General features: G+C 40.5%; 1 protein-coding gene across 1 annotated transcript; it reads right to left on the bottom strand.

Moving 5' to 3' along the window:
* Positions 1–1983: 1983 nt before the first annotated feature.
* Positions 1984–9792, bottom strand: aqp3b (aquaporin 3b). The gene is made up of 6 exons (XM_030065265.1): positions 9685–9792; positions 8103–8229; positions 6798–6935; positions 4801–4919; positions 4030–4247; positions 1984–2155 (listed from the first exon to the last, which is right to left on the bottom strand). Exons 1-6 carry the CDS (start codon positions 9790–9792, stop codon positions 1984–1986), a joined length of 882 nt encoding a protein of 293 aa, XP_029921125.1.
* Between the last annotated feature and the right edge of the window lie 1281 nt (positions 9793–11073).

The following is an 11073-nucleotide window of genomic DNA, read 5'->3' as shown; positions in this document are numbered from 1 at the left end:
GAGCCTCACATGAGTTGAGTTGTGATCAGCACATGGGGTCGCCCACAGCTACAGCTGGGAAAAGGGGCGATACGCTTGGCGGAGATCTGCACTCTATTTAGTGCACTCTTCTAGTTTTTGGTTTGGTCTCCAGTTGCATGTGGTTTACTCTTTTTTATCATGGATTGCTGTGTTGTTTGCACATTTTGATTGTTTTCTGTGTACAACCTCTGTCTACCTGGACAGTTAACTGCATGTTGTCTTGCTGTAAAAGCCACCAGTGTTGGGCAAGCTCCATGGGAAAAAACAAAAAACAAACAAAAAAAAAAAACAGCAAGCTAAGCCACCAGTGCTGCTACAGTAAAAGGATATCCACTGCATGAAAGCTCTAACCCTAAGCCCTCAGAGAAATGTAGCCGGCTAAGCTACAGGATAACAGCTAAGCTAAGGAACAGACAACATCCTTGTAGAAGGTGCAGTGGGGAACTACTAACCCAGACGCTGTGCATGGGGGTGATTATGACTGATAACGCCTATTCAATCAGTTCAGAGACTCTTGCTTATGTTGCCATCTCTTTCAACATTTGATTGATTGATTGACTGATTAATTTTGTTGTTGTTTTTGTTGTTGTTGCTGTAATTTAGTGGTGAATCCGTGGAGAGCTTACACACAAGTGGCCTCATTTCTAAAACCTTGCTGATATGCAGCACACAATGAATGCATGAAAGTAGAGGAAAATATGCTAAAATAATGCACAAAGCTCACTGTACTTCTTGCTGATGTCAGAGTGACAAACAGCGATGTAATCATTCTCTTGCACACGTTTATTCTTCACAGGTCAAGTTTATTTAGGTATAAAAATACACAAATACAAGGATATGAATATTAGGCAACATAACACTTTACCACTGAATGAGTAGTGTAAAGAAAAGAAAAGAGAGAATAAATACAGACATTAGGCAAATTGTATTAATTCTAAAAATATATTGGACAGTTTTGCAATATCAATACATAACCTTACAGAGTAAATGATCCATAAGCCTCGCCACAGTAGCATTTCCTCCTATTAAATGATGCTGATGTGTGTGTGTGGGTGTGCATGTGTTTAAGCAGAGGTAAAGTGCCTCCTCTTGCGGAAACCAGAACAACCAGCAGTACAAACTGTTTCTTATCAAGGAAAATGACTCCAGTTGGGAAGAATAAGTCGGAATAGGGCTTTCTGGTGCTACTTTTTCTTCCCCGTGCCTCCCAAAAGATTCCTCTTTCTGTGTCAAAGCTTCCACATGCCAGTCTGACACGATATGATTTCAGTTTGATTCAATTCAGGGGCCGATGATCGATACGAGGCGATATCATTATGTCCGTTTACCACAATCTGTTACATTGCAATGCCGTGTTTCTGTTTTTGGTGCTTGGACAGGTTTATCATGTTTCAGGAGTATCTTATTTCGCAATGGCATTGCTTGAATATGGCGTGTGATTTGTCAGTTGATGAGTCTTTTCTCTGAAATGCAAAATATTTCCACATTTCTGATTTATTTCCAGGAGGAGAGTACATATCCTTGTTGTCTTTTTCTTGGCTTCCTAGCACTATTTGAACGTTGAGGAAGGTGCTGTGCTGGGGCGGAAATGGTGACACAGATATGCCATAGAAATTTCAAAACAAAAGCATATCTGTGATATGATGATACAGATCGATATTTTCACTTAGTATCAATTATATTGGATCACTGATCATTAGATCGATATATCAGACCGGTACACCCCCAAAAGTCATTTTGTTTTGTATTTTGTTGAAAAAGTTGATGATGTTGAAACTGACCCACTGAATATTACAGAGAAGTCAAATTATTTCAGAAATATGTCAGTAAGTGTACACAGGAGCCTTTTTTTATATATATAGTTTGTTAATATATAATAATCAAGACTGATATTAAAACAGCAGAAAACAGAAGAATTTAATGTACTGAAATATTGATGTAGAAAGAAATTGAAAATGGAGCTCATGCATCTACTTTGGTTGTAACACTGGAACGTCTGAGCTTTTCCTCTTCGTGCTTCTCTCGTGCCTCCCCCTCTACGTGGTATCCCACCATTAGCTGGTACAAAACCACCCCCATCACTGCACCCAAGAAGGGGGCGCAGACGGGCACGAAGAACCAGTATTCTCTTGCTCTGTGAGAGAAAAGGTAGAAAGGTCTCAATTGCAGTAGTACACCTACACCGTACAATTTTTCATACATATTTCTCCATTCACCTATAGTGTATTAAGTGACATCTCAGTGCATAACAAGATTTCAAATATGCAGGAAAATATAACTTTCAAGATCTGCAAGAGCTGGAGGCACAGCGACCAGTGACACCCTCTAAATTCTAGTTGTTTTTGAATGGTAAGCAGGGCTAAAATAATACTATGCATGTCAAATGCCCATTATACGTGGTAGCTGTAACTCATAACTCATTTTCCGTCCTTCCTTCCTGACCCTAACCTTCACTCCCCTCGTCACAGCTGGTAACATCCAGAGCTTTTATGACAAAGCCCCATCTTGCACAGCTAAAAGTAACATTCTTCAGACATGTCGATGTCCCAAAAAGAGTCATAAATTCCAGCTCCATCAAGAGACTGACACTATATTATGTGCTTTAAATAATTACACATACCCATTTTATTCTGGGTTGGGTTTGAATTAAGTCTGTAACATGTATTATGAATTATTATGAGTAGCTATTCTACTATAACTCAGGCGGGATTGGATATGCTTGCTGTAATTTGATAGCATATATAGTGACTGTTTTAAGGAAACCACCTTCAATCATGTATTTCTAATCATATTCTTGATATAACCAACAAGTCTGAATTTGATTATTGGACTCTCTAAAGAAAGAGGTGGCTTCCACAAACTCTTGGCTCATGGCACACACACTTCCAAGAGTCTCTTTATTTGTCCTGGGACATCTTTGTCTGACAGATCGCACCTTAGATCCTGCAAAGTGGGACTGCTCAGAGATGTGTCCTGTGGCAACTGGATGGAATTGAGTGGCCAACGTGGAAGTCGATTGCAGATACTGCTACCCCAAACTTCATCACTTCATATTGTTCTCTTCCCGCCCGCAGCTTCATGCACTATTCCTGAACACACACATTCAGGTTTTTAATTCCTGTGTGGTGTTGAATTTAGATGCAATTGACATCATGTATAGCAAATGGTTTATTTAAATGATGTCAGTGACAGAATAATTTGTGAATGCTGGCAAAACATCCATCCAGCTGACCACAAAAATGTTAAAACATTTTTTGGTGGAATCATTTATCATTCACTTGCCCGGTGCAAGTGACATCGATAAAGTGCACGGTTTGGTTGTGAAAAAATCGATACTTTGAGCTTTTCTCATTTCTCTGTGTTGTGCCTCCTCATCTCCTCTCTCTTCTGTCCTCACGCCTGTGACCCAGAAATACATCTGAAGGATGTCTCGATTCATAAAATGCATCTGGAGGTGCTGTGAGTGAAGATGCACAAGTGTGCACCACCACATGCTTTGAGGAAGTCTTTCCCTCTTGCTGAAGGAATGATGTATGCTGTAAATCTCCACCTTTATCTTGCATAAGGAATTATAGCAGGATCATTTAAAAAATGTTACTTCAGATGTTTTTTTTTTGTTTTGTTTTTTTTTCTCCTTGGATAAAAATTAACCTACATTTATTTATTTACTAATTTATTTACTAGAGTTTTGTCAAAGATCAAAGTGTTATTCTTTAAAGATTTTAAAATCAAAGCCAAACCCAATCAGAGCCAGCTCCGGTCCAGCCCGTTTCAATCCTAACACCGGCCCGACTCATCAGTTTTCCAATGAAAACTGTCAGAGCTGATGATGATGATGGACAAAATGCAAACTGAACTGCAGGTTAAAGCAACCGTTCAGTGAATACGTTTCAAGGCTTCAAGGCTAATATACTGAAATTCTCCTGTATTGCACATGATCCTCTTATTTGTCCAGCAACTTCTCCTGCTCCCAAAAGCTAGTGTTTCTGAAGCAGCAGAGACACTCACATGAAAACCTCAGCACCCCAGCCGGCCACAGCTGTAAAGATGCGTGGTCCCAGGTCCCGGGCTGGGTTGACGGCATAGCCTGAGTTGAAGCCCATCGAGAGTCCGATGACCAGCACCACCAAGCCGACGGTGAAGGCCTCCAGACCTCTGGGGACCGGGTTGTTGTATGGATCGACTATAGCCAGGATGCACACGATCAGTGCAGCTGTCCCGATAATCTGACACAGAGACAGAGGTCCGTTGTTATATTACTCAGTCTTTAGGAATTTCATGAGAATCATTGTAGTCTTTGATCTTTCAGAGAAATCTGTTCATATAACACATAAGGCATGCCCACAAATGTCATCATGAGCTAGATATACTGTGAGGGGACTATACAAATATCAGTGCCAGGCTTCTTCTTTCACAGAGCATCGCTGAATCCCATTGTGCATATCTGATGAACCAACAATTAAAGTATACAGCTGGCTCTATTAAAGTATACAGTTAGCTCAGACACTGGCCGTGGTTGTGGGCGCCTTTTTAAGAGTGGAAGCTTCCTCGGTGTGTAACAGCTCCAGCCTTGCATTAACAATTTTGCAGAATGAGGATTTGAAACTCTGCAGGTGTTTATATAGCCTGTGTCTTATCATTCCTGAGAGACTGAGACACTGTGACTCAGCAAATCACCTGTGAGATGGAGTATTATATAGATCATCATCATATCCTTCACATATCGGGGTGAGACACACACAGATGTCGGTTCTTCTTTGCATCATGTCATCATTTTACCTGATCAAAGAATCCATTAACCAGGGTCAGATGTTTGGATGGATATGTGGCGAAAATCCCGGCCGTGGAATTGTTCCCCACCACAATGAGTTCCCCCTGTCCGTAGTCCCACAATGCATCTAAAGGAACCATATAGAAATCAACCTCACTATTGATAGTATTGAAAAGCTACCTATACACTTGACTTACTCTGGAAGGACAAGAGTGCTGCACTGGTGCTGCAGAACTCTGGCTTTCATAACTTTTCCCGGTGTGGAGGTCATTACGCATGGTAAATGTTAAAGTTATTGGCCATTACATTTCACAACAGTTAATGGCACATTTAATTACTCAGCAACTGCTTATTCAATTGTTTTGTTCGTTGAAGGTCCTCACTTCAGTTGACTCTGCATTTTTGTATAGTGCACCTTTACTTTTTTTGTCCTGAGAGCTTGAACTGAGATATATACCATATATCTATCTATCTATATACGTGTATACAGTACATGACATCTGGGTAGAAAGGTGTATGCAGAAAATCAATCTAATTATTCATCAGTTTGATGAATGATGTTATGTACGGAAGCCCTAAAGGGCCATACATAAATATATTTTATTTCCTCCGTTTTCTCGTGATAACGAGATAATTCCTCCGTTTTCTCGTGATAACGAGATAATTTTCCTCTGTTTTCCCGTGATAACGAGATAAATTTCCTCCGTTTTCTCGTGATAACGAGATATTTTTCTTTCGTTTTCTCGTGATAACGAGATGATTTTCCTCCGTTTTCTCGTGATAACGAGATAATTAAATCGAGATCTCGAGAAAACAAAGCGATTGTCTTATTAAATTATTGCAGGAAACATCAGTCAGTGTAGCAATGTCAGAGGAGCAGGAGAATATTGATCACTGCATCACTTATCTGTTCAATCAAGGCCTGACACAGGCTGAAATAGCTTTATGCTTTATGTCAGGGGTCACCAATCATGTGCCATGGAGGGCCGAGAGGCTGCAGGTTTTCATTCCAACCAAGACCTCCACCAGGTGATTTCACTGATCACCTGGAGCTAATCAGTGAAATCACCTGGTGGAGGTCTTGGTTGGAATGAAAACCTGCAGCCTCTCGGCCCTCCATGGCACGTGATTGGTGACCCCTGCTTTATGTGTCCAAGGAGACGTCAGTCAGCATGACATGTCACGTATGATGGAAATCTCAGGCCTATCACGTTTCATTCATTCATTCAAAACGGAGGGAAAATATCTCGTTATCACAAGAAAACGGTGGAAAATTATCTCGTTATCACGAGAAAACGGAGGAAATTTATCTCGTTATCACGGGAAAACGGAGGAAAATTATCTCGTTATCACGAGAAAACGGAGGAATTATCTCGTTATCACGAGAAAACGGAGGAAATAAAATATATGTATGTATGGCCCTTTAGGGCTTCCGTAGTTATGGGTGGGTAGCATGTAAACATCTCCACTCCAGGTGGTGGGCTTTGTTGCTGCAGCAGCCTGATTCATTGTGTGAAAATCTTCGAGCCCTTTGAGAGCAAAACAGTTTGCACTAACATGCACCCAGGCTTTGCATGTCTATATTCGGCTTGACAGAAGATATAAAATACATCTTTTCAACAGCCAAAATAATCCCTAAGATATTCTGAAGACCTTAGAGAATGTTGCTGCTCTGAGAAACTAGAGCAGCAATACTATAGTTTTATTTACTATGCCATTGCATTATATTGGAAGGTGAAGTAACATTTGTTCACCTGACAGTAGTTTTTAATAAAGGGAGAAAAGATCTTGTTTCACAGGTAAAATAAGAAATTAGTTTGCTGCAGAAAATTCACTTGATATTTTTCAACTCTATAGCTTTTACCCACTGAAAATATCCTCTACCACATAGCAAACCACCCCCTTTGAAACTAATTACTTTAACCAGAACTGTACCTGAGTATCAGTGGTGTGTGAACCATAACAACTGTTTCAAGTCATTTCATTATTCTGCACCATCACATACCAAAATACATGCCAAATATAAGTGCCGAACCCAGGAAGGCTCCTAAAGTCTGAAAGAAGAAAAACACGGGGAACTTGGTCCAAGGCTCTCGCCCAAGCAAGCACAGGGCAAAGGTCACCGCCGGGTTCAGATGGCCACCTAAACACACACAGAGGACCACACCGACTCAGTCAAAAGCAGGCATTCGATCTTAAAAGACCAAACGATTCACATTTTGCATTGGAACCATACATGTGAATTCAATAAATGGTGTGAGAAAATGAGATATTCACATTGTCATAGGATCATGCCAAGATATTTTTGTTTTTAAATAAGAGGTGTCAGCTGACGGGGAAAAAAAAAAAAAAGGAATTCGTTTTTGATAAGTGGTGAAAACAAACAGTTCTTGGTAGCGCGCTCGTCTTTGCGGTACATGGACGCTGCATTATCTACTGCAAAATACTCCCATTTTCTCACTGAGACACAGAGGAGATCCAAGCCTATCTCCAGCGACTGTGGGCGCAGTTTAAGTCCTGTTAGGATGGGAGGTCTCTCTGACACAAATTAAATTGGAGGGATGAAAAGGCACAGAAAAATATCCTATGAAGTCAGGGTTTTTTTTTTCTTCTTCTTCTTCTTTTAAACCTTGAAGGGGAGATGAACTATTCCGCCGGCACATTCACACTGGGTGCCTCGCTCCTATGCCTAGTATTCACACCTTAATTGTGTCAGGGAAGGGGGGATCTTATTTTCTCAGCTGCAACGTGTATTAGAGGGGGACAGCCTCATTATTACGGTATTGAAGAAGAGAGCACAAATGAACTGTTAGACCCTTTCTCAGCGCCTCTGCTTTGACAGAAGATACTTGCATAGTGAATAGATGAAGCACTGTCTCACATGCCTTTCAATTATGGACCTCGTAGTCTTTTTTTTTTTTTTTTTGAGTTCAGAGGTAAGTGCCACCTTCAATCTCTCGCTGTCTTTTTCTGCACCGCTCTGTCCACTGTTTACTGTTCTCCTCCTGTCAGTGTGGCAAATATTGCACTTGAGATAACTGCCAGTTTACCTGTTACTTAAATCAAGTGTCTGCGAGGCCATCAATAATAATGATTTCCTGTTCCACTGTAAGTTCAGGAAAACAAACGCTGGAGCCCGATGGAAACTGCCTCTTCATGAGGGATGCTTCAATAACCAAAGGGCATACACACGCAGTTTTCTTTCCTGATACAATAATGGATTTGCCTCCTTCTTCTCAAAGTAGAAGGACTTGATTTTGAGAAAAGGTTGAAAGGCATTTGCAACCTCATTCGTGCCGGTCGACCTCACCTGAGACCTGTCCGCTCACGAGGATGCCCAGTGTTGCGGCAAATCCAAAGGCAAAATTAACGGTGAGGAATGTGCCGTGGGAGCCGCCGCTCAGCACCAACTGTGCCACGGCGCCACAGCCAAACATCTGCAGAAAGGAGCAGAACAGGCCATAGACACATAACAATAATAATCAGTCATTGATTAAAATATGCTTGCTGTTACATCAATTTATGAAGATTTTATTTCATAAGGATTCATTTCCCTTGTTAATTTCAAGGAGTATGGAAAAAATAGAAGAAAAAAAAATCTTGTGCATAACATCCAAAAGGTTTTTTCCAACACAATAATGGTGGCAATAAGTCAAAAACAATAATAAAGACCCACAGTGGCTTGACCTGAGAGTCAGGCGTCTTGCTGAGCCCTGTTTTTCATTTTCGGCAGGGTGTGTCTCTCTGACCTTGCAGGTCATGTGTATGTTGTGGGTGGGCTCTGTGATGCTAACAACAGTATGACTCCACCTGCTGAGCGCTCCTCTGCACAAGGCTAACTCTGGGACGCTGATGGCCAGCAGGGCAAAAGTTCTGCAGCCAAACACTGGCTCAGGAACCAGGAGCTCACTCACTGCTGGGGAGCGCCATAACAAACGGACAGTTTTTTCACAGTCGGTGCCCTCTGGAGATATTTTTGTTGTCTCTAGGTTACAACGGGGAACAAAAGGATCCCAGATTTTTTTATGACTGGCTAGCACTGTGTTTTAATTTGAAGGAATCTCTTGGTGTGTTAACAACACTGAATTAGGTTTCAATCAGGAAATCAGGAAAGTTTATAACAACATGGATCTCATTAAGCAACACGGCTAAAGCAAATTTGTACAAAATAATGTTTTTTTTTTTTCATGTAATTTAAGCATAAGGAAGGAAAAGATGTCAGAATACAATTAAAATTATTATCTTCAGCTATAAATGAGTCAAGAACACAATAAATGTACACAAAATAACTTACTAAACTGAAGTAAATATCAAACAATACTGTATCAACAAGGTAAGTCAAATCTTCCACTGACATTTTTGGCGTAACGAACAGAATTAAGTTGTTGTTTGTGTTGTTCATTTTGGAGGTATTTTTGGTGCTGTTGCTGCTCATTTCTCGTTTTTCACTTTTGGCTAAGTGAATTTTGTATGATGTGTGCACACAAACCTACTGAAAAGCAGAGAAAATGTACTGACCTCAAATTAAACGTATTTGCAATGCGGTTTTAGAACAATCCTGAAACTAAAGTGTGTTTTGTGGACACTCTCTGACACAAATAGATTAAATCAATACCAAGCATGCAGCCATGTTGCCCCCAAAATGACTAATTTTGCTCATTACATATTTCGTTCTGTCATGTGCAACATGAATTGAATGACAATAAATGAACCTTGAACCTTGATTTTCATGAAGGGTATGCATATTTCCTAACTTTACAGTTTAGACTGAGATAGCACACTTTTTATGCTGAGTGTAGTCAACATGAGATCATTTAACCAGGCTTTGACCTGACCTGGGAGACGGCTCTTGCAGATCGCCCAGCGGTGACCCAAGAGGACTCATCACTTACCACCAGTATGAGGGTTCCCAGACATTCTGCCAGGGCCTGGCGGAGGAGCACGTGACGGATCTGAAAGGTTCGTGCCAGTTTCTCCAAAATGACCTTCTGTTTTCCCATGATGAAGCGACAGCAGGCTTGACTTAAGATCTTCACTGTGGTCCAGCAGCCAGTGAGTGTGGATCAGCTTTGGGGTCTCTCCCAGGGATCCCCTCCTTAACAAGAAAGAAGCTCCTCTGAGTGTCTTCCACATCCCCACCCATCTTTACCACACTTTATTTTGCAACCTAACTCCCATTCTGTTGTTTTTTTTTCTTGACGCTTCCACAAAAGGACAGTTCCACATGACTCCATCCTTTGGTACAAAAATACTAATTTCTAAAAAGCTGATTTTATGTCTATTTAAAACTGAACTTCCAACAGTTGTCTTAGGTTGTGTTTACATACTGCTTTTCTCTCAGCTGCCACTTTCACTTCTTCTGAGTGGAAAAAAAAAAAAAAAAACTGCCGGGGTGTTTTTAGGGCTGTGAAAAGTGATGCTGATAAACTGTAACAAAGTTCTATATCTCATCATTTTGTCGTAGCTGATAAAAAAGCGACTGATGTCACTGGCTGGTTTTCTGAAACACTGAACTTGTTTCAACTGAGAAAACGTTGGCGGGAGCACTTGTTGTCTCAGGGGGATCCAGCCTCAGACATCATTGTGGATATCAAGAAGTGGTTCCCTCTCACACTCTCACATAATCCACAAATCTATACATCAGAAAATAACAGAACTGAAGCTTTAAATACAAAAAAAGATAAATATTTGATAATAAATTGATAAATACCTTCTTTGTCCATTATTACCCCATTGAGTCAGCTGAAAATTTGGGCAAATCATCATCAAGTGGAGTGACTCCAAACAATGCTTTGCTTCTTTCTGCCATTTCTTGACTGTGTGTTGTCACCAGAAGATATATTTCTGTCGTTTGGATTGTAATGGAGTGTCTTCTCATGTGAGACTGGGCAAATAGGTTGTCATAACATGAAAATAAAACCCAAACTCAAACTGCCTGTGTTCACTCCACTCGTTCGCCATGTCTCTGACAGTGAACACTGCATTTATCTTTCATTTTGAGCCTAAGGTATGAAGAATGGAGAGGGCAAAAAGAAAAATCAGTCTTAGGCTTTTGCTATATTTCACTTTTTCCATGTCAGGTACACAGTCAAGAAAAAAAGTAAATATTAGAAGTTGCAATTAAAGAAAACAAAGTGTATTGACATCTTTATGCAAAGACTGATTTTCAAAAGGAAGATGGGGATATATTTGTTCGGCTCATCTCTGATTATTATACTGTGCCGAAAATTAAAGTGTCTGTCTGCATGATTACAATGTAATATTAATGCCATAAATGTGTC

This window comes from Myripristis murdjan, chromosome 12 (assembly GCF_902150065.1).
Source record: "Myripristis murdjan chromosome 12, fMyrMur1.1, whole genome shotgun sequence".
Lineage (NCBI taxonomy): Eukaryota > Metazoa > Chordata > Actinopteri > Holocentriformes > Holocentridae > Myripristis > Myripristis murdjan.
Note: the sequence above shows the minus strand (reverse complement) of the source record. Positions and strands in the feature narration are given on the sequence as shown.